The 23557-nt window shown below is 41.0% G+C and overlaps 1 protein-coding gene across 1 annotated transcript in view; it reads left to right on the top strand.

The window, feature by feature from the left end:
• emc2 (ER membrane protein complex subunit 2) overlaps nucleotides 1-23557 on the top strand; it is a 50222-nt gene that overhangs the window by 9720 nt on the left and 16945 nt on the right. Inside the window, exons 3-5 of the mRNA XM_046301862.1 lie at nucleotides 3885-3949; nucleotides 9259-9344; nucleotides 13937-13994. Coding sequence (XP_046157818.1) covers nucleotides 3885-3949; nucleotides 9259-9344; nucleotides 13937-13994 — 209 coding nt within the window. The remainder of the gene's footprint in view (nucleotides 1-3884; nucleotides 3950-9258; nucleotides 9345-13936; nucleotides 13995-23557) is intronic.

Genomic DNA, 23557 nt, shown 5'->3' with positions numbered 1-23557 from the left:
TCTGCTGTATTTGACTGTAACGCTTTCTGTATTTATTTTTCAATACATTTGCAAGAATTTCTAAAAACATGTTTTCACTTTGTCATTATGCGGTATTGTGTGTAGATAGGTTAGGATAAAAATATATTTCATCCATTTTGAATTCAGACTAACAAAATGTGTAATTCAAGGGGTATGACTACTTTGAAGGCACTAGTTTAGCCTCAAGTTGTTATTTTTAATCCAAAATAATCCATTTCCACCTCAAGGCAAACAGTATAGGCTAGTATCTTTAAAGCTGTAATCCGTTTGAAACTGCCACATTCGTTTGGGTTATAACAACAAATAGTCACTTGAGACACTGTTAGAACAGAGGGGTATACTACAAAGCAGGATCAATAAGTGAGCCAGCTATCATTGAAAAGCAACCAGAAATGACACATTTCTCGTTCATTAACAAAGCCGAACTGGTGTTTTTGTCCATTGAATCAATTAGACCAAGTTTCTTTCTAAAAATGTTGTTATCCAACTATTTAGGCTAGTTAGCTAACTCCTGAATCCTACTTTGTAGTATACCCCGCTGCAGAATATGTACAGCAATTTTTTTTTTTTTGCGATGATGAACATTCCTCCGTTTCATCAACAAGACAAAAACGATAAGACGCTGGGTCGAACAGTGGTGTTTCACCTTATTCACCTCCAGCTTTAATGTATCACAAGTTCTCAGAAGCCTAGGCCTATTCAGTATTTTTAGTAGACTTACCAATGTGACTCAACTTTTTTTTGAATTGAATGATGCAGAAGCTTGGTAAGCCCGTTCTTGATTAAAAAAATAACCCATATGTGATGGTTGGTAGCGGTGCACTCAGGTTTGCATTTTGACTATGTAAAAGCCTGCTAGTATCTCACTATGTAGTCTTGCTGAACGACTCTGTGAAAGTCTATTTTCCTTGTACTCATTATGATTCATTCATTAGTCTTTATAGAGCAGGGTAAACACTTAACACGCCCCAGTTTTATTGAAACCAGTTCTTAAATTGGCTGTGAAACAAGATGGCAATTATCAAACAAGAGTTGGAATCATAAAAAGGCAAGAAACTTCAGGCGTTTTGTTTGTTTTGGCATATCAGTTTTCTTGTTGGGTTTTATTGTCCTTTCTCAGTTTACAGTTAGACAGCATTTGGCAGAGGACGTCTGGCGTGCTTGTCAAAACAGACATTTAGCATTAATTCCATTAATTGGATCCATTAGCCAAGCCTATTATTAATCACTGTCTTTTACTGTTACAGTTGATTGAATAAGCACTTCAATAAACATTTCCTCTTTATTTTAGAACCACTGGATGAAATGTGTCGTGCAATGTTGACAACCGTTGTGAATAAGGCGTGGCACCGTAACTGGTTAGGGGTATCACAGCGAAGTGGGGGGGAAATGACAATATTCTGTTGCCCTGGATAACAGCTGTGTAAGCTTTTTTTCTCTGTGTGTTAGGAAAGGGCTGCGTAACATTGTCTTTTTTATGGAGTTGTACATTATCTTAGAACATGTTCTATGAAGAACGAAATCTTCGAATACCAGCAGAATTTGATCTATAAAGCCTTAACATGGTCAGTGGTCTTTCACCATGATTGATTCTCTAAATTAAGCTTAATATAACTTTTTGTTGTTTTGAACTGCATAAAACATACACGAGAGAGATTTTCCCTTCTCCATCCAGTCCTGTAAATACATGGTTTTATTTCTATGCTGGACATATAGTTGATTATTAATAAAAACGAGTGAGGATTGAGAGAAATTCTAGAGGTCGACCGATTATGATTTTTCAACGCCGACACCAATTATTGGAGAACCAAAAAAAGCAGATGCCAATTAATCGGTCAAGTTTTTATTTTAATTCAATTTTTTACATTTATTTATTTGTAATAATAACAAATACAAGAATACTGAATGAACACATTTATTTTAACTTAATATAATACCTAAAAATAATTTTAGCCTCAAATAAATGATGAAACATGTTCAATTTGGTTTAAATAATGCAAAAACAAAGTGTTGGAGAAGAAAGTAAAAGTGCAATATTTGCCATGTAAGAAAGTTGACGTTTAAGTTCCTTGCTCAGAACTTAAGAACATATTAAAGCGGGGGTTCCTTTTCACATGAGTCTTCAATATTCCCAGGTAAGATGTTTTAGGTTGTCGTTATTATAGGAATTATAGGACTATTTCTCTCTCTACCATTTGTATTTCATATACCTTTGACTATTGGGTGTTCTTATAGGCACTTTAGTATTGCCAGTGTAACAGTATATCTTCCGTCCCTCTCCTCGCCCCTACCTGGGGCTCGAACCAGGAACACATCGACAACAGCCACCCTCGAAGCATCGTTACCCGTCGCTCCGCAAAAGCCGCGGCCCTTGCAGAGCAAGGGGAACAACTACTTCAAGGTCCCAGCGAGTGACGTCACCGATTGAAACACTATTAGCACGCATTCCGCTAACTAGCTAGCCATTTCACATCGGCTACACCAGCCTAATTTCGGGAGTTGATAGGCTTGAAGTCTTAAACAGCGCAATGCTTGAAGCACAGCGAAGAGCTGCTGGCAAATGCAGGAAAGGGCTGTTTGAATGAATGCTTACGAGCCTCCTGCTGCTCAGTCAGACTGCTCTATTAAATATCAAATCATAGACTTAATTATAATATAACACACAGAAATATGAGCATTAAGTCATTAATATGGTCAAATCCGGAAACTATCATTTCGAAAATAAAACGTTTATTCTTTCAGTGAAATCGGGAACCGTTCCGTATTTTATTGAAAGGGTGGCATCCCTAAGTCTAGATATTGCTGTTACATTGCACAACCTTCAATGGTATGTCATAATTATGTACAATTCTGGCTAATTAATTACGGTCTTTGTTAGGAAGAAATGGTCTTCACACAGTTCGCAACGAGCCATGCGGCCCAAACTGCTGCATATACCCTGACACGCAAGAGAAGTGTCACAATTTGCCTAGTTAAAATAAATTAATGTGAGCAGGCAATATTAACTAAATAGGCAGGTTTAAAAATATATACTTGTGTATTGATTTTAAAGAAAGGCATTGATGTTTATGGTTAGGTATACATTGCTTTTTTTCGTGAATGCACTTGTTAAATCATCACCCGTTTGGCAAAGTAGGCTGTGATTCGATGAGAAATGAACAGGCACCGCATCGACTATATGCAACACAGGACAAGATAACTACACATGGTTGATGTTACTAGTTTAACTAGTGATTATGTTAAGATTGATTGTTTTTTACAAGATAAGGTTAATGCTAGCTAGCAACTTAACTTCTTGCTGCACACGCTTAACAGATAGTCAGCCTGCCATGCATTCTCCTTATGGAGTGCATTGTAGTCGGCCACAATCGGTGTCCAAAAATGCCGATTACCGATTGTTATCAAAGCTTGAAATCAGCCCTAATTTATCGGCCATTCCGATTAATCGGTCGACCTCTACTTGAAAGCAATTCCCCAGGATTCAAGGGCTAGATAGCAGACATTACTTTAGGACTGAGTGGTGTTATGAGTTTCTGGGTTGATAGGAAACCATGACTAGATAGCAGGCAGACATTTTCCCTGTTCAAGATATCGTGATATGAAAGTGAAAAGTTTGAAGTGAATGCCCACAGTTAAAAAGAAGCATGCTTTTGGAGAGCAGATGGGGCCTAAATCCCTATTCCTGTTGAGGCATCACTTAGGGCCAGCTCATGTCCTTCCTATGATCAAGTAGAAAAATACGAAAGCACTTTGTTAGTCAGACTGTTAATACAGTATTAGTTCTATGTCAATTGATCATGTTTTGATGTTCCGCCTGACACTGTACTGGAATATTAAAACAGTGCTTTTTCTCCTGTGCCCAGTATGGATAATTTATGAGCAGGTGATGATCGCTGCGCTGGACTGCAGTCGGGATGATTTGGCTTGGGTAAGTGAACTACCGACAACTGCCACACACACCCAGCGACCTCAAAACCCATCTCTCACAGTCATTTGTACTTCATCACCCCCATTGCCAAATGTGAAAATATATTTATTTGGCCAAATATATTACCCCATTTGTCTGTACTTTGGAAAAAAAACATTTGCTGAGCAGTGTTGGAATAATGGAGGGTAAAAAAAAAACCTTTATGGAGTTTAACTCCCCCTTTCCTTGTTGAGTCATCTGCCATCATAGAGTTAACTAATAGATATGTTACAGATTGTGTTACTGAAAGTGCCTTCAGAAAGTATTCACACCCCTTGACTTTTTACACATTTTGTTGTTACAAGGTGGGATTAAGATGTATTTAATTATATTTTTTGTCAATTATCTACACAAAGTAATCTGTAATGTCAGTGGAAGAAAAATGTGTACATTTGTAAAATAATTATGAAAAATAGAACACTAATATAGCTTGATTATATGAGTATCCATCCACCAGAGTCAATACATGTTAGAATCACCTTACGCAGTGATTTTAAGAGTTTTAAGAGTCTTAATGGGTAAGTCTCTTAAGAGCTTTGCACAGCTGGATTGTACAGTATTTACACATTATTATAAAAACACAACAATAAACAACTTGAGAGACTAAAATTTAAATCATTTCTAGACTAGGCCACTCAGGAACATTCAGTGTCGTCTTGGTAAGCAATTCCAGTGTAGATTTCAAGGGCTGTGAATAGTTTCTGAAGACACCATGATTTTTCCTCCCACATATTTTGTTGATTGAACAAGGGGAGAGATTGATACAAATGACCTTGTCCATCCAGTCCGTTAAGTACATGGTTTTATTTCTAAACGGCACATATTGATTATTGTTAATAATAGTGTCAGGCTTGAGGACAGAAATTGTACTTTAAAGCAATTTCTCAGGATTCAAGGGCTTTATGAAAATGTATTACATTTTAATATGACGAGAGCAAAAAGTTAAGACCACCACACTTTTCTAATATAACATTGGGAATTTAAAACCAAAGTTATTTCTGAGTGTTTTTTTATCCAGTTTATTTTTAAGGTCTGATTATTTGCAAATCCAGCACATGATAAAATTAGATTATTCTGTTTTACTCATTTTAGTACTGAATCGTAATTTATGGGTTGATGGGTTTCTGGGTTGATGACGAACCATGCCTAGATAGCAAACAGACATTATTTTAGGACCTAATGGTGGTTGAGCGGGTATGAGTTTCTGGGTTGATAAGAAACCATGCCTAGATAGCAGAAATTCATAATTTTAAAAACCTCTTTCATATCGTCTGAGATCCCTTAAGATTGGAATGCTGCGGCGGTCATCCCCGTCTTCAAAGGGGGAGACATTCTAGACCCAAACTGTTACAGACCTATATCCATCCTGCCTCCCCCTTTTCTCCCCAATTTCGTGGTATCCAATTGTTAGTTACGATCTTGTCTCAGCACTACAACTCCCGTACGGGCTCGGGAGAGACGAAGGTTGAAAGCCATGTGTCCTCCGAAATACAACCCAACTGCTTCTTAACACAGCACGCATCCAACCCGGAAGCTAGATGCACCAATGTGTCTGAGGAAACACCGTGCACCTGGCAACCTGGTTAGCGTGCACTGCGCCCGGCATGCAACAGGAGTCGCTAGTACGCAATGAGACAAGGATATCCCTACCGGCCAAACCCTCCCTAACCCTGACGATGCTAGACCAATTGTGCGTCGCCCCATAGACCTCGCGGCGCGGCCGGCTGTGACAGAGCCTGGGCGCGAACCCAGAGTCTCTGGTGTGCACAGCTAGCACTGTGATACAGTGCCCTAGACCACTGCGCCACCAGGGAGGCAAAATGCCCTGCCTTTCTAAAGTCTTCAAAAGCCAAGTGAACAAACAGATGACTAACCATTTAGAATCCCACCGTACCTTCTCCTCTGTGCAATTCGGGTTCCGAGCTGGTCACGGGTGTACCTCAGCCACACTCAAGGTACTAAATGATATCGTAACCGCCATCGATAAAGATTGTACTGTACAGCAGTCTTCATCGACTCTGTCAATCACCGTATTCTTATCGGCAGACTCAACAGCCTTGGTTTCTCAAATGACTGCCTTGCCTGGTTCAACAACTACTTCTCCGACAGAGTTCAGTGTGTCAAATCGGAGAGACAATTTTGTCCGGACCTCTGGCTGTCTCTATGGGGGTGCCACAGCGTTCAATTTTCGGGCCGACTCTTTTCTCTGTATATATCATCGATGTTGCTCTTGCTGCGGGTGTTTCTCGGATCCACCTCTATGCAGACGACACCATTCTGTATACATCTGGCCCTTCTTTGGACACTGTTAACAAACCTCCAAACGGTTCTGACTTAGAATATGTGGACAACTATAAATACCTAGGTGTCTGGTTAGACTGTAAACTCTCCTTCCAGACTCGTATTAAGCATCTCCAATCCAAAATTAAAACTATAATCAACTTTCTATTCTGCAACAAAGCCTCCTTCACTCATGCTGCCAAACATACCCTCATAAAACGGACTATCCTATTGACCCTTGACTTCGGCAATGTCATTTACAAAATAGCCTCCAACACTCAGCAAATTGGATGCAGTCTATCACAGTGCCATCTGTTTTGTCACCAAAGCCCCATATACCACCCACCACTGCGACCTGTATGCTCTAATCGGCTGTAACTCGCTACATATTCGTCGCCAGACCCACTGGCTCCGGGTCATCTATAAGTCTTTGCTAGGTAAAGCTCCGCCTTATCTCAGCTCACTGGTCACGATAATAACACCCACCGTAGCACACGCTCCAGCAGGTATATCTCACCGGGCATTCCCAAAGCTAACACCTCCTTTGGCTCCCTTTCCTTACAGTTCCATGCTGCCAATGACTGGAACGAGTTGCAAAAATCACTGAAGCTGGAGTCTTATCTCACTCTAACTTTAAACATCAGCTGTCCAAGCAGCTTACCGATTGCTGCAGCTGTACATAGCCCATCTGTAAATATCCCACCCAATCTACCTACCTCATCCCCATATAGTTTTTGTTTACTTTTCTGCTCTTTAGCACACCAGTATTTGTACTTGCACATCATCTGCACATCTCCAATGTTAATTTACTAAATTGTAATTACTTGCTACTATGGCCTATTTATTGCCTTACCTCCTCACGCCATTTGCACACACTGTATATAGACTTTCTTTTTTTCTATTGTGTTATTGACTGTACGCTTGTTTATTCCATGTGTAACTCTGTGTTTGTGTCGCACTGCTTTACTTTATCTTGGCCAGGTCGCAGTTGTAAATGAGAACTTGTTCTCAACTAGCCTACCTGGTGAAATAAAAAAAATTACTCTGATGCACAAGTCATGTCAATGAGTTTGAAGGGCGGGAGAAAGGCACAGCGAGGCTGCCTTTCCCCAGGCCTCCTTGCTCAAATTTGTGAAGTAAGTACATGTTCAGACATCGATTATATCATGCATAAAAAGCATGACAAAATGATTATTGATCAAACATATTTATTTTTCATTAGTTCTATTTTTTTTTTTTTTCAGAGTAGGCCCTGGTTACCCTGACCGCATGTTACTCGGGCTGTGTATGTTAATATATTCAAATTTGCATCAACATGCCCAGACGATCAGGCGGAGTATTTCAATGCCGAAAGGAGGCTCAGGGAAATAAATTATTTTTAAAAATTATTGGGCGGCAGGAAGCCTAGCGGTTAAGTGTTGGGCCGGTAACCGGAAGGTCTTAACCCTAATTTCTTCTGTGGGGCATATAAAATCTGTGTTGCGCAGACGGAATCACGGAATCCACATTGTATAAAGTAATTCAGAAATATTCCAATATGTTTTTAACTTGGTAGGAAATCAACTAAAGGTATTGGAAAATGTGTTAATTTGTTGAAGTTAATCATAAGACATGAATATACATCAGTGATACTTATTTTCCTGCAACCATGGGCACAGGAATGTCCATGTTTGTGCAGTATGTCAAGTCTGCACTTTGTGTAGCCCTTAGCGATAATGATAATCATCTGCTGATAAATGGAAAGGCTTTCTCCAAAACCTTTTTAAACTGAATGTTAACTACAAAGTAGCCTATGCCTACCTGGCAGAATGACATCATTATTTGCATCAATTCAGAGGCCATTTGTTTTGCAAACTCTGCAATCACATGAGTGCTACAGAAACACAGCTAACCAAACAACGGTCTCTGGATGGTGCTCACTTGTGAAAAAGGGTAACTACACCCAAAATGCAACATTCTTTCCCCCAGACCTCAAAAGTGGTATCCTGATGTGGTTTACGTGTTGTTGTGGACTTGTTTTTGTTTTTAAGTGTGATAAAAAGGGAAAAACTGAAACCTGGAAAAACAAAAAGGAGAAAGCGGAATTTGGGAAAAAATGTATTGTAATCAGGCACAAAATACAACAGATTTTAAAGTGCCCTACTCCTGTAAGTCATTCTGGATAAGAGAATCTGCTAAATGACTCAAATGTAAATTTGATTTCTCACCTAACTAGCTGTAAGACATGCTTTGGCACTTTGACACATCCAGCCCTTAGTCACCAATGTGTAGTTCATATATGCATAATCTATGAGCAGAATTACTGTTTTACCTCAATTAGCCATAATATAATAATATATGCCATTTAGCAGATGCTTTTATCCAAAGTAATACGTGCATACATTTTACGGTTAAATAAAGGTGAAATAAAAAATACATTTTTACGTAGGGGTGGTCATGAAATCCCTAGTTTGTGCCATTTTCCCTACATTTCCCCCCCATGTTGTCCAATCCCTTAACAGTTAGAGTTCTCACATTAGAGTTCTTCACATTTGAGTGACCGCTATCAGGAGGCCTGCCCAGCGTTATCTGTGGGGCGGACCCAATGGAACAGTGGAAACCGCAGAGACCGATTTATAGAGCGAGCAATGACGTGGTGCACATATGTGATGTAGTATGCAATTTTCAGGGGACCACTTTTGGTTCGTGAGTGCTAGTTTCAGAACTACTGGCAATAAAGTTTACAAAAGTAGCGGAGAATCTCTAAGATGAATGCACTAACTGTGTAAATTGCTCTGGATTAAGAGTGTCTGCTAAGTGACTAGAATGTAAATGCAAAATGTTTATTTTCATAAAATTAAGAGTGATCATTTGCAGTGATTTAAAAAATACAATTACAAAGACTGCATGGGGGCTTTAAGTAAAAGAAAGTGTATGCGTCCTGACTGTTTGTAGCATGTTGCACCCAGTCAACTCTAATTGCACCTTCCCTCTGCCCACTTCCCTTGCAGACTTGTCTACAGGAACTGAAGAGGCAGTTTCCAGGTAGCCAACGAGTGAAGCGATTAGCGGGCATGCGGCTGGAGGCTTTAGAAAAGTAAGCTTCAGAGTCTCTCACTGTAACATGGCTGAACGACTGCATTCAAATGGATTTACCCTTTAATCAGTTTTTTGACGGCACCCCTTTTGATTTGAACGAAACCTCCCATAAATATTTGCCTGTTGCAGAGGTGGTCAGAAAGTGACTTTGGCCTGAATGCCAAACATTCAAGAGATGAAGGTGCTCGGTTGAATGCATTCAGTTGTGCAACTGCCTTGGTATCCCCTTTCCTTTCCCTTTCAAAGTTGACCCATTGAGACATGTCTTCATCACTGGAAAAGAAACAGTTGAATTTTTTTTAATCATGAACAGATGAAGTTAATGAGAATGAGTTGATGAGCGAGGTGAAGTGAAAGATGCATAATTATGTAATCACCAATTGTGAATTTATAATAGGGCAGGGCTTTCTTTTGTATTAATCTGTTCTCAAAATGGTATGTACCCTACAGTGCATTTAAAGTCTTCAGATTCCTTCCCTTTTTTTCCCATATTTTGTTACATTGCAGCCTTATTCTAAGGTGGATAAAATTATAATTTATTCTCATCAATCTACACACTACCCCGACATGACGAAGCAAAAATGTTTTTTTAGGAACTTTTGCAAATTAACAATAAAAAAAGAATATAACTTATTTACATAAGTATTCAGACACTTGCTATGATACTCGAAATTGAGCTCTAGTGCATCCGGTTTCGATTGATCATTCTTGATGTTTCTACAATTAGATTGGAGTCCGCTTGTGGTAAATTCAATTGTTTGGACATGATTTGGAAAGGCACATTCCTGTCTATATAAGGTCCCACGGTTGACAGTGCAGGTCAGAGCAAAAATCAAGCCATGAGGTCGAATTAATTGTCCGTAGAGCTCAGACGCAGGATTGTGTCGAGGCACAGATCTGGGGAATGGTACCACCTCTGCAGCATTGAAGGTCCCAAAGAACACAGTGGCCTCCATCATTCTTAAATGGAAGACGTTTGGTACCACCAAGACTCTTCCTTGAGCTGGCCGCCCAGCCAAACTGAGCAATCTGGGGAGAAGGGCCTTGGCCATGAATGACCTTGAACGCAGTGGTCACTCTGTCAGAGCTCCAGAGTTATTCTGTGGAGATGGGAGAACCTTCTAGAAGGACAACCATCTATGCAGCCCTCCACCAATTAAGCCAAACAGAAGCCACTCCTCAGGAAAAGGCACATGACAGCCTGCGTAGAGTTTGCCAAAAGGCACCTAAAGATCTCTGTCCATGAGAAACAAGATTCTCTGGTCTGATGACACCAAGATTGAACGCTTTGGCCTGAATGCCAAGTGTCACATCTGTAGGAAACCAGGCACCACTCATCACCTGGACAATTATCATACCAACGGTGAAGTGTGGTGGCAGCAGCATGCTGTTTGGATGTTTTTCAGTGGCAGGGAACTGGGAGACTAGTCAGGATCGAGGGAAAGATGAATGGAGAACAGTACAGTGATCTTTGATGAAACCTGCTCTAGAGCGCTCAGGACCTTAAACTGGGGAGAATGTTCACCTTCCAACAGCACAACGACCCTAAGCTCACAGCCAACACAACGCAGGAGTGGCTTCGGGACAAGTCTCTGAATGTTGTTGAGTGGCCGAGCCAGAGTCCTGACTTGAACCCGATCGAACATCTCTGGAGAGACCTGAAAATAGCTGTGCATTGACGCTCCCCATCCAACCTGACAGAGCTTGAGAGGATATACAGAAAAGGTTAGAAACTCTCCAAATACAGGTGTGCCAAGCTTGTTTGTCATGATGTGGTCTTGTGTGCAGATTGATAGGGGGGGACAATTAAACCATTTTAGAATCAGGCTGTGAAGTAACAAAATGTGAAATAAGTCAAGGGGTCTGAATGTTTAACGAACTGCACTATTTATCATCCACTGAATCCAAATGAAATGTTGAGCGAGGAAGGGACTGCATCGTTTGGATACATCAAGCCGGTGACAATGCTACGATTATCAGCACAAAGTCATCACAGAGTGTATGTGTGTCCAAACTTTTTACTGGCACTGTATATCTGGGGAAGGGTTTAAAACAATTTCTAGAGTGTTGAAAGTTTCCAAGAGCAACGTGATCTCCATTATTGGTAAATGGGAAAAATATGGAGCTACCCAGTTTCTGCCTAGAGCTGGCCGTTCGACCAAACTTAGCAACCAGGCAAGAAGGTAATTGGTCTTTCCGAAGGCATTGTATGTCTTAGAGCAATGTTTCCAAAACGTTTTAATTTACTGAACCAACAATTGCATGTTTCTCTTCCTGGAGTACCCCTGAGGTACTCCCCCTATGAGCATTGTATCAGTAGCGCCTATGGTCTCATGTTTCTAATCAAGTGCCCCTCGTGGCTAGGCCAAGTACCCCCCAGGGGTCCTAGTACCCCTGGTTGGGAACTACTGTCTTAAGGTGATGGACTGTTCCATCCCAACGGCCTCCGCAATGGATTAGTCCACTGAGACTGGCACAAATCAGACAGGTGTCTTCAATGTTTAACAATTTGCGACTGCTCGACTAAAAAATCTCTGCCGACCAACGGCCTATAGACCAAACAATCGACCTGTCAACTAAATGGGGTCAGCCCTTAATGGCAACCACCCTGTATTCAAGCTCATGTTGTGTCTCAACCGATGGCGGGCACAACACACAAACCTCCGACGTTGTGAAATAGGGTCTAAGCTACAACACATGTGAATATGGAAAAAATTGTGTTTTTAGATAATTGACATTAAAGTTTACTTATTTATTATGAAACCTTTTTTTTCTTCCAATAAATAATACAAGTTTGACCACTTTGTAAGCTTTTAAATGATCTATAACTCAACCGTTTATATTTTCCAGTGATGAAGGCATGGATGTCGCATGGTAGGGAATGGGAAATTGTTGCACTTTGAGTACCTTTATCTCCTGAATGTTTTGGCATTCAGCTCCAAGTCACTTTCCGACCACTTATTCCATGGGCGAACATATGGAAAGTTTAGTTTAAAGCAAAAGGGATGCTGTCAAAAAGGGATTGACTTAAACTGAATTTACCCTATAGGCCTGGGGTAAAGGGGGGTGTACTGTAGATCCTAAGTGGTACGATGGTCTGGGTGAGTGTGTGTGAGTGTGTGGTGGGCTCTGTTTGTGTTGGAAACAACCATTCCGCTGGCAAAAAGGGGGAGAAAAAAACAAGTGAATGGTTCAGTGCTCGGCCCTTTTAGCCTGAGCGAGGGATTCCCCAGGAAGGAAGTGGTTTGCTCCCACTGCTATTCTGGGGGTCCCTCAATCTTCTGTTTAAAGAATATTTATATATTTTATCTTGTTGTGCTTTTCGTCTCTGAGCTGAGAGACGAGGTCTTGCCTGGCTGTAAATATTTGCATGTCACCACAGTTTCAGCTTTGTTTCTTCTCAGCACTGTTTATTTGTGCATCTGTAATTGTGATTAATAAAAACCGAAGGGGAGTGAATGTAAGTGAACAAGGGAACCACAGTATTTGACTGGAACTGGGGTAAGGGTAATTCAATTTGTTTACCACCCCTGATCACCATGACTCGTTTATCGGTTATGTCGGAGTTGATGTGATAATTGAACTCCTGCACTGTCAGATTAAATAAATGGCACACACTGGCCTCTAATTGGCTTCAGGCGGAGATGCACTGGAATGACACAGCTTCAAACAACTAACTATCCCTCACCCCTGACACACACACACACTGTGTTTCGTTGAGCCCCCCCAGTAAATAAATCATATCAAAGTGGCTCGTGAGTGGTTGCCTGGTGCCATCTGAAATCTCCCAGAGTGCAGTTGAGTAATAAAGTGGATGTGAGTGAAGGAGTGGCACTGGAAGTGGGGCTGCTCACTGCTAATGGGAAACAGAGTTGCTTCTGTTGTAGGTTGTGGTAAGCAGAACAGGTTTTGATCATGGAGCCCCGGCATTTTGGCTGCTAAACCGTTAGCATTGCAGTTTACCTCTAATAAAAAAAAAAGTTCAAAATCATCCCTGCAGACCCATGATTTGACATGACAAGTGAAGTGAACACACCTCCCCACCTCCCTGTTGCCAGGAAATTTCTGCATGGTTTGATATTTACAGCTCATAACTCACTAATATTAAACAGAATCGTATGGATTGCCCCTTTGCCTCGTAACTTTAAAACACACATTGTGTTGAATATAGCTCTGATCAGACTTGTATGTAATAGAAGGTAGCCTATTCTTCTTACACGGCTCAAAAGAAAGGCCTTTAAAACGCAACTAAACAGATTGATTTGAATCACCTTTTGAGCAAATTACAGGAAATAATTGTCTATACACTCTTCAGATCAGTGTGCTTCCCTACTCTTTGTGTTGGTTTCTTGACTCATTGTTAAGTGGTGTAAGCCTCTCACAATATAGGCTATTTGAGCAGCAACAGTAATGACTGTTTATTTCCTCTTTTAGATCGCTGCTGATTTCGGCAAGGGTTCACTGTGTAACCATAGAGACTGGCTGCATTGTGTACAGAAACTTGATTGCCTTGAACTCTGATTTCAACACCACCTAATTTGTCTTGACTGGTCAGTCTTTTTTTTTCTCTTTTTTTTTCTGCCTTTGAAGGTACGAGGATGCCAGCAAGCAGTATGATTCAATACTGCAAGACGATCCCACCAATACGGTAAGAGAGGGAAAAACACACACTTAATTCTCATTTTGTTACAGTTGCGGTCCAAACATTTTGGACAGCGTTGAATCTGCTGAAAAGCTTTGGTATTAGTGGTGCGAGTTTGCATAGTTAAACTCCCCTTGGCCTTTTTGACCTCAACCACATTGCTGATCAGGCTCTCACCCACACAAATGACAAGTGTTTGAGGGAGTGGGAGAGGGGGGAGTGGTTCATGGTCTTAGGCAGTGTTGGACATGTGTGGTGGAACTAAGGCTAACCTAAATGCCTGCTCTTTGAAGACGGTGATATATAGGTAGTCCTTAGACCCCTCCTGGCTTCAGGTTAGAGGTGTTAATGAAAAGGCATTTTACCGCTCATGCTTATCAGTCTCTATAAGTACATTTTCATAGTTTAGTGGTATTAAATTGGCACTTGTATATTTTTGTTAGTCATCATGTATGTTATTTATTACACGTGCACAGCATACATAACCTTGTTGGAGGAGCGGAATAGCTAATCACCTTTAAAAACAGGGTGAGAGTAGCTCCTCAAAAAGCTGGTACTTGAGTGAAACCAGGGAGATCGTTCAAGATTGACTTCGAAATTGGACGTCTATCAATGTCCTGAGGTTGTCGGGAAATGCCTTCAAAAACCAGCCACTATGGGGCAACAGTGAGTGCTATTACCAAGTTTTTGTTTTACTAGGGCTTTGTGGACGAGGATGGAGGATGTGCCTAATCCCACGACTCGTGTGAGACTGCGAGAGCTTGAGTGAATCACGCTTTTGTAAGCTCATTAAAAAGTGCTAATATTTTTGTTACTCAAATCTCAACTCGTTATTAAAATGCACCTCCCTTTCATCATTTGAGTGCATAGTCTATAATCAACGGTAGGTAGGGTATCAGTGTGTCACACACCACTTTGCAATGTACGCATGAGGCATTATAATCGTATGATACCTGAAAGTTTTACTTTACCTCAAATAATGAGGCATGTCTTACCTTGCTTCAAAGTAGCCCAGTAAGCCAAAATCCATCCATAGAAACATGGAGGCAATTATTTTGACTTCATCATGCCGTTAACCAGCATTTCTCTCCTTATTCATTGGTTTTCATATCAACTTTATTTCATTGTCCAGAAGCCAGTGGCCTTCTTAGTTGTTGCTATTCGACTCCCCCTCGTTCTATGTTTCTAACTGAGATTGTCATCTGTCATATGGAACCGCTCACATTAGGTGTGCTGTTTTAGAACAGGGTTTTCCTGCAAATAGATTTTTGAGAAAGATGAGCTGCTTTCATTACAGGAGTTCCATGTTCAGTAAGGCTAAAACCTTTTGACTGAAAGACGATAGGCTTGTTATTGTTGCATGCTTCTCTTAAAGAAGAATGTATATTTATTGTATGCATGCATAGTATTTTCTGTTAGTTACACAATTTTACTGTCTGGATTTCTAATTTTATTTTTCACAGTTAGTTGACCGGTTAATGAGGGTCGGTTAGTCGACATCGATATGTGCATCCCTTCAGGTGTAAAGCCCAGCGTTCACTTCTGAACAGTAGAAACGGATATAGGAAGCCGTATGGCTTTTACTCGTGTTCTTGTTATGTTATATCTTAAGCCCATGCACTATGCACTGTGAGATTTGTAGAGTATCTGGGCTCTGACAAGGCTGCTACTTTCCCACTATCTTGATCGCCACTTGCTGTGTCAGTTCTATCCACATGTTGTCTTTTGTCAGACAGAAATACAGATGACAATCTGCCAATTAGTCTGCATTATCATAGTGATGTAGCAAAACTGTTAACACAAAACAATTCCAAGAAATGCAACCCTCTGGTTTACGCAGCATTTTACCATTTGAGTCAGTCATATTATAAACCAGTATAGCCTTTAGATATGCACTATTGTTGCCTTAAAATCCATACAATCTTCTCTCAATTTATATTGAATTTCAATGACTTGCAAGACCATGTCTATCCAGTGTTCTGCCAATCCTCGACCACCAATCCAAAACACATTGTACCTGCTGTTAATTGTTTCCATAAGGACATGTGGCCACGCTAGAAAATACATGTTTTAAAGAGTTTTCAAAAGAAACCATGACCTTATTTGTTTTGGCAGTCCTCCTGTAGACATTCAACAAGTTTCTGCGTTGCACCGACACATGGTCTTGCTTAAATATATTAACATTTTCTCTTGGCTGGCAAAGTGCGAGAAACTAAGCATAAACATTTTGTTTTTTGGACACCTTGTGAGGATTCTGCACCTCATCGACTGTCTGTTTCAAACAAACGGAGGCCTTGCTGACAAAATCAATAAACTTGGGTATGCTCTGATGCAGTCACCTCCCCTTCTTTCTGGTGTGGAAGAATTGCCCCCTCATCTCTATCGGTTCCCTGGAATGTAACTCTCTTCTCCCCCTCGTTCAGACCCCTTTTCACCTTCGCTTTGTCATTTACAGTCATTCTTTATTTTTCTGTGTTTCTGTTGGACCAAACCAGTCACCGTTCTTCTATTAAAATGAGTTCTATTTGTTTTACACAGGTTAGATCCACCATGGCCTATTTCAATTATAAGCACATTGAATACTCTGTCACGGAAGACAAGACAGGTGGTGGGAAGGGAAGTGCAAGTTAGTTTGTATAGGCCGTGATGCCTCCAGAGCAACTGCTTTTGGTCGTCAAGTTACCAGTGCAGGCACTTCCACAACCTCAGCAATAAATATACTGAACAAAAATGTAAACACGACATGTAAAGTGTTCGTTTCATGAGCTGAAATAAAAGATCAAAAAAATGTTCCATATGCACAAAAAGCGTATTTCTCTCCAATGTGTTTACATCCCTGTTAGTGAGCATTTCTCCATTGCCAAGATAATCCATCCACCTGACAGGTGTGGCATATCAAGAAGCTGATCAAACAGCATGATCATGACACGTGCACCTTGTCCTGCACTCTACATTGTGCAGTTTTGTCACACAACACAATGCCACAGATGTCAGAAGTTTTGAGGGAGCATGCAATTGACATGTCATTGAATGTTAATTTCTCTACCATAAGCCACCTCCAATGTTTTAGGTTTTGGCAAGCGTCCAACCTATGGAACTCTGGGTCTTTGCGTGTCAAAAAAGATGCACGTCAAATAACACTTTGTTGACCAATCAGGACCTGAATATGACTGCACTTCACATAACAATTTAACGCGTTCATACATGTTTTTACGTAGTTTTTATACATTGATTACAAGATCACTCGTATTTCATATGTCACAATGATTCATCCATTTACGTATGCTATAACGATGCCTCGCTCACCTACAGTGCTGGTCAGAAAAAAAGCTGATGGATGCAAACAATGTTCTTCCTCAAAAACATAGCACAATGACATTCTGTTTCAGTAGCTATAGTAGAGCTAACTATATAGCTATGTATCCTCATCTAAAATAACCCCAATTTATAAAAGTTCTTATTTGATTAATGGTGGTCGGACCCATCTATGTGAAGCTAGCCACAATAAGGATTAGCCTCAATAGTGGTCTAAGCGGTTAGCCTTCAAAATAAAAGTGTCATTGAAATTGACGCAAATAAGTACAAATAGAATTATGCCATAATTGAATAGATCATAATAAACAAGGTTGGAATGTTATATGAAATCAACAAAAGACAATTTGTTAATTTGACAAAAATCTGTTTAAATCACACTGGATGTATTAGACTTTAGAATTGCATTAGGGGCATACTTATTTCACTGTACAGCCTTACCTATGGATTGTGGATCAATGACACGGGGTATCAGTCTACACAGTGACACCCAGCTCTTCTTGCGGGACTCTGAAACAACTGAATTGAGCCACGTTTATTGTCAACCTGCTATGTGTATTAAACATTATTCCAGAGGAGAAACAATACTGCATTTCATGTATGTTTTGGAGTCTGAAAACTCTCCATAAAAATATATTGGGTATTGAGTAGACTGATACCCCATTTCATTGATCCCCAATCCTTAGGTAAAGCTGTTCAGTGCAATTTGAATGTCAATACACACAATAGGATGACTGGGTAGGTGATTTCAGTCACAGTCCCACGATAAGAGCTACAACGCTAATATTTGCGTAAACTCTTCACAGTTGTGTTCTGTGGGTGTCACCGAGTAGACTGCTACACCTTTGTTGCTTCACATTCCAACCTTGTTTAACGTTGTCTAGTCTAAATATGGCATGATTCCACCAATTGTAACCTTCTGCATCACATTCAGAGATACTTTTATTTTTTAAGGAAAAACGCAAATTCTACTGTTGTGCCTAATCCTTACTGTGGCTAGCTTCACAACAACCCGGTCCGGTCGAGCCTCACGAGCCAGATTAAGTTAGCTGGCTGTTTCTAACGTTAGCTTTGGGCAACAGGGTTAAGTAGTTGCTATTTATTTTCATGAACTTCAGTTGAATTTCAATAGGTGAACAAGTGGCTACCTAGCTAATAATTACTCACAAAGCTGGTTGTATTGGTGCTAGCTAGGTACCAAGCTACCACAGATGTAGCGGTCGAATAAATGTAATGCCTTATTACCAACGCGGTATTGTAAACTCATCGTTCGTGGCCGGTGTTTGCAGACTTTTTTTGTACAGCTTTGACAGTGCTACTGATAGTGGTGTTAGCGCTTGGCTTGCATGTGCAAATTCAGCACACACAACATTCTATAGTAGAATTGTGTTATTTGACATGTGAAATTAAAATGTCATTTAACGCGACCCAAACGACGTTCCATACCAACTGGCCTCACAACTGCAGAACACATGTAACCACACCAGCCCAGGACCTCCACATCCGGCTTCTTCACCTGCGGGATGGTCTGAGACCAGCCATCCCGGGCAGTTGATGAAACCGGAGTATTTTTGTCTGTAATAAAGCCCTTTTATGAGGAAAAAAACTCACGGTGATTGGCTGATCCTTGCTCCCCTGGGCATATGCCCTCCCAGTTATGTCAAATCCATAGATTAGGGCCTAATGAATTTATTTCAATTGACTGATTTCCCTAGGGTCTAAAGTTTTAGAAATGGTTTTGTTCGCTGGCTTTTAAACAACAAAATGGCATAAAAATCAGGTCAGGTGTTTGTCAAATGTGTTCAATTGTGGATTGCCCAGCCTACATATTTTGCTGAACTCCTCTGGCGAACTCCAATCCACAAGTGTCTGTGACAGGTGGAAGAGAGATTTCAGTATGTTTCCACCATCTGGTTTATATTTACAAAAGTAATAATGGTAGCTAGATTTAATCTTTCAAGCTAACTTTAGATAGTTGTTTTCCAGTTGGGAAACACTGAACTCTTTTAAATGAATACTTTGGGTGTTTGGCAATGAAGCCCTTTATCTATTTCCCCAGTCAGATTAACTAATGAATACATTAAAAAGGGACATCAAATTTGTATCTCTCACCCAGTATTTTTGTACGCCCATTAGCTAGCTAGCTAGCGTTAGCATTGATCTGTCAATTAGCCTAATTGTGCTTAGTTGTTCGTGCCATTTACTACATTTGAGTATTATGGTTGCAAACTGAACTAAGGCTGGGGGGGGTGAACCGTAAGCGACTTACGTTATATACCAGTATCCATTCATTGACCGATTTGGATTTTTATAACGGTATTTTTATGTATAATTTAGTAATGACAAAGTAATTATGGCAACCTGAATTATCAAAGGCTTTCTAGGAGCTCTACCTGTCATGTTTTGTCATTGATTATCATGTCTTGTCTCTGTGCTTCCCTTCTATTCGTTTCCCTCTGCTGGTCTTATTAGGTTCTTTCCCTCTTTCTATCCCTCTCTCTCCCCCTCCCTCTCTCCCTCTCTCGCTCTCTCTCTCTATCGTTCCGTTCCTGCTCCCAGCTGTTCCTCATTCTCCTAACTACCTCATTTACTCTTTTCACACCTGTCCCCTATTTTGCCCTCTGTTTTCTGCTTCTGTCCTTGTCGGATCCTTGTATGATGTTCGCTGTTCTGTGTCCTTGTTCCGCCCTGTCGTGTTTTACCTTCTCCAGATGCTGCGTGTGAGCAGGTGTCAATGTCAGCTACGGCCGGTGCCTTCCCGTAGCGACCTGCAGTCTGTGGTCGCGTCTCCAGTCATTCCTCTCTACTGACGAGTGGATTTCAGTTTTCCTGTTTTTGCTTTCACCTAGATAATATCCAGGATTATCGCTTTTGTCTAAGACTGGAATAAAGACTCTGTTTTCGTTAAGTCGCTTTTGGGTCCTCATTCACCTGCATAACACTAGCTATGACACATACGAGTTTACTTAATGGGTAAACTAGTTAAAATATGCATTTTCCTTTTCATTCTTTGGGTAGTGAAATCGTCTCCAATGGGAAATTGGAGGTGCCTTGGGAATTGTATCCTTGAGGGATTGGTGGGTACTAGTACTCGCTAGTCAATCAGAGCACCACCCAGGCAATGTCCTGGGGATGTGATCAGTCTGTTTCCTGATCTGGAAAGGCAGGATGGATGTCACCCATAACACCAGCGCCCTTTTTGTTAAACCTGAAGGCGGGACTGGAAACAGATACTCACTGTCCCCTGGTGTCTTCCAGACCAGGTTTTTTTCTCCCACCAACCCGTCCTGGCTGGTGAGGGTGTGGTGTGGATGGGGGCGGACATGATTTAGGTCACCTGTCTTTGATCTCCACTGCTCCCAGTCCAGCATGTTCTCTAACATGTTCTGTACGATGAGGGAGGGGATGGAGCTCAAAGAAATGGCGGAAAATTGGCGACCACAGCAAGGACTTGTGAGGCATCCCAGCATGCTGAGCTGGAGATTGGAAACTGAGCTGTTGTAATTACAGGCTGTGGAATAGATGTGGTACCCATTAACCAAAATTGTTGAATCAACAGAAATTGCTCAAGGTTTCTCTGCCATGGCGGTGTCCAAAGAATGTGTCGAACTCTTAGCCCTTCTATAGTTTTATTGTGTTCCAATACCTACAGCAATGATCTGGCGAAATTCTCATTTGCTTAAGTGAATGCATTTTTGTGCTTCTCTCGTCTTTTTTAAAATATTTTTCTTTGAGAACTTTGACTAAAACTTCATTTATTATTCATTCGGAGTCCAAATGACACTGGATGATTCATCTGATATATGGAATTCCGGCCCTCATTTCATCCTAATTGGTGTGTAGAAACATAGCTAGTATTTATTGAGAAAGCAATTGAGGTCACTGAGAATCCCTTACTGAGGTTAAATGGGAATTGTATGCAATTAGAGTGTAGAACAAGAGTTTTTACGGAGGTCAAGATGCACTCAGTTTTCTACTGAGCTGAAAGTAGATCCTGTTGAAATTGAAAATATTGGCCTTTTGCAACCATATGATTTAGGCACTATTTAGACAATGCTTCTGTATTTGATTTCTGGATGCCTTAGTATACTTTGATTACAAGTAAAACTCCCTAAGCTCTTAGGCATTTGAAACATCTGTAATAATAGTTTATTTGTTAACTGTACACATGTTTTACTCTGAATTTAGTGTAATTGTTGCTTTTAATGCATTAATACCTTCACCTTCTAGCTATTTCACAACAGTGGCACAGAGTGTCGTTCATGGTCCCTCCCTTTTTGTCCCTGTATTCTTCTCTCTCTCTCCATTCTCACCCCCCCCCCTCCCATGTATGTTATGTAACATTATTATAACACAGGCTATCTAGGTGTCCAGTGTAGTCCTCACAGTCAGAGCTTGGGTTGTGGTCAGTCCTCAGCGAGAGCCAGGGGTGATTTTAAACAATCCAGTGCTCCTCGAGAACCCTAATTAAAAAAGAATCATGACAACAGCAGGATTATCCCTGCTGCCAGGTTCGTCTGGATCATTAGTTTGGAGGGGGGAAGGGGGAAGGAGCGGTTTGGAAGAGCTCCGCATTTAATAAAGATCTGTGTGACTCCTTCGGGGTGTGACTCTTTCGGGGCTACCAACTTCCATATGTTCTGAGTGAGCCCCAAGTGGTTCTTTATCGGGAAAGAAGGACTGGGAGAGAAAGAGAGGAAGGGGGAAAGAGAGGGGTGTGGGGTAGGCCAACAATTGCAACATCCACACTGAAAGTTGGTGTTCTGACATAGTTTTGGTATCGGACGGGGAAAAATACATATGTTAGCAATTTGGTTAGAAGTGAGTATAAATTCCTTAATCTCACATGGCATCAAGCCCCAGTAGAATATGGTCCATGTAGAATAGTTTGATCTTTTGAGGAGATATGTGTTTTATGAGCAGAGGGGGAAGAGAAGAAGTAGTTGGTGTCACCCCCTACTCACTCAGATTGCTCTATAAATTAATCTTAATCCTTTTGAATAATATTTTCTTGACAATGCTTGTGTTTAATTGTGTGAGGACCACTCTCAAACAGAAATTCACATGGTATGTGTTTATTTTAGAACAAAGGCAAAGGATAATACAGGTCAAGAATAATCTAGATATTTATCAAAGTTTGCTGACTTAAGGTGAGTGTGTGTCCTGTGTGTGTGTGTGTGGGCTATGTAAGCACCATAGCCAGGCTGTAGTGCAGGTCCCTGTCCCAGGGTGATGAATAAGTGGATTTATTGTGACGGTGGTGTCAGTGGATGCCCAGATTTATGGCAGCTCAGACATGACTCATGCACAGCCCACAATGGCTTTGGTTTTGAGTGTGGGAGAAAGGAAGCCCCACTCAATCAAATGCCAGTCCATAAATAAAGTGGTCCGTGGCAGGCAGGGCAGCACCATTCTAATGGCAACAGCAGCCTGCCGTTAGACACACACACACACACACACACACACACACACACACACACACACACACACACACACACACACACACACACACACACACACACACACACACACACACCCTCCAAAATGCAGCCTGGAAAAGTCAGAGGGGACGTAATACTTTCTGATTCAGATTGATGAGAATCCAATCCACTTTAAGGTCACTTCAACATCAAAATGAACGAAAAGGCAATTGGACGCTGAAGTAAGTTAGCTAGGCTTCAGAAGCTCATTCTGAATGTGCTGGCCATTGGATTTGGGGTAAGGCGCTGTTTTCCCCACTTAGTGGATGACTCACCACTATATCTCAGACTCTAAGCTCACACGCCGACTCTTGAATGTTGACTCATAATTTGTGTTCTTCCTTCCACAGATATAGCCTAGCTAACCATTACCTCTTATGAGATGCTGGCTCATCAATTTTAAAGTTGCCCCTTAACAATATCAATAATAGTAGGGACATCAGCATTTTAAGTAGCGAGGCTTCTCACCGCTGTGTAAATACTGTAACAGAAAAGTGCTCCGTTAGGTTGGATCATGCAGTCAATATCTCTCTCCTAATTTGAAGATATCTCTTAACTGAAATGTTATGATTTGATACTGAACATCACATCACCAACGCTGTTGGCTGATGTTTCCGTAGAGAAAATGTAAAACCCTGATTCCCACCACTACAGTCCTCCACTCCACATAGATTTGGCGTTCTGTGAACTCATGATCCCTATCCCCTGGGGGCTCGGCTAGGAGCAGAGGGGGGTGGCTTTGACCAACACCCCCCCCCCCCCCCCCCCCAACTTCCA

The sequence above is a fragment of the Oncorhynchus gorbuscha genome, linkage group LG15, assembly GCF_021184085.1.
Source record: "Oncorhynchus gorbuscha isolate QuinsamMale2020 ecotype Even-year linkage group LG15, OgorEven_v1.0, whole genome shotgun sequence".
NCBI lineage: Eukaryota > Metazoa > Chordata > Actinopteri > Salmoniformes > Salmonidae > Oncorhynchus > Oncorhynchus gorbuscha.
Note: the sequence above shows the minus strand (reverse complement) of the source record. Positions and strands in the feature narration are given on the sequence as shown.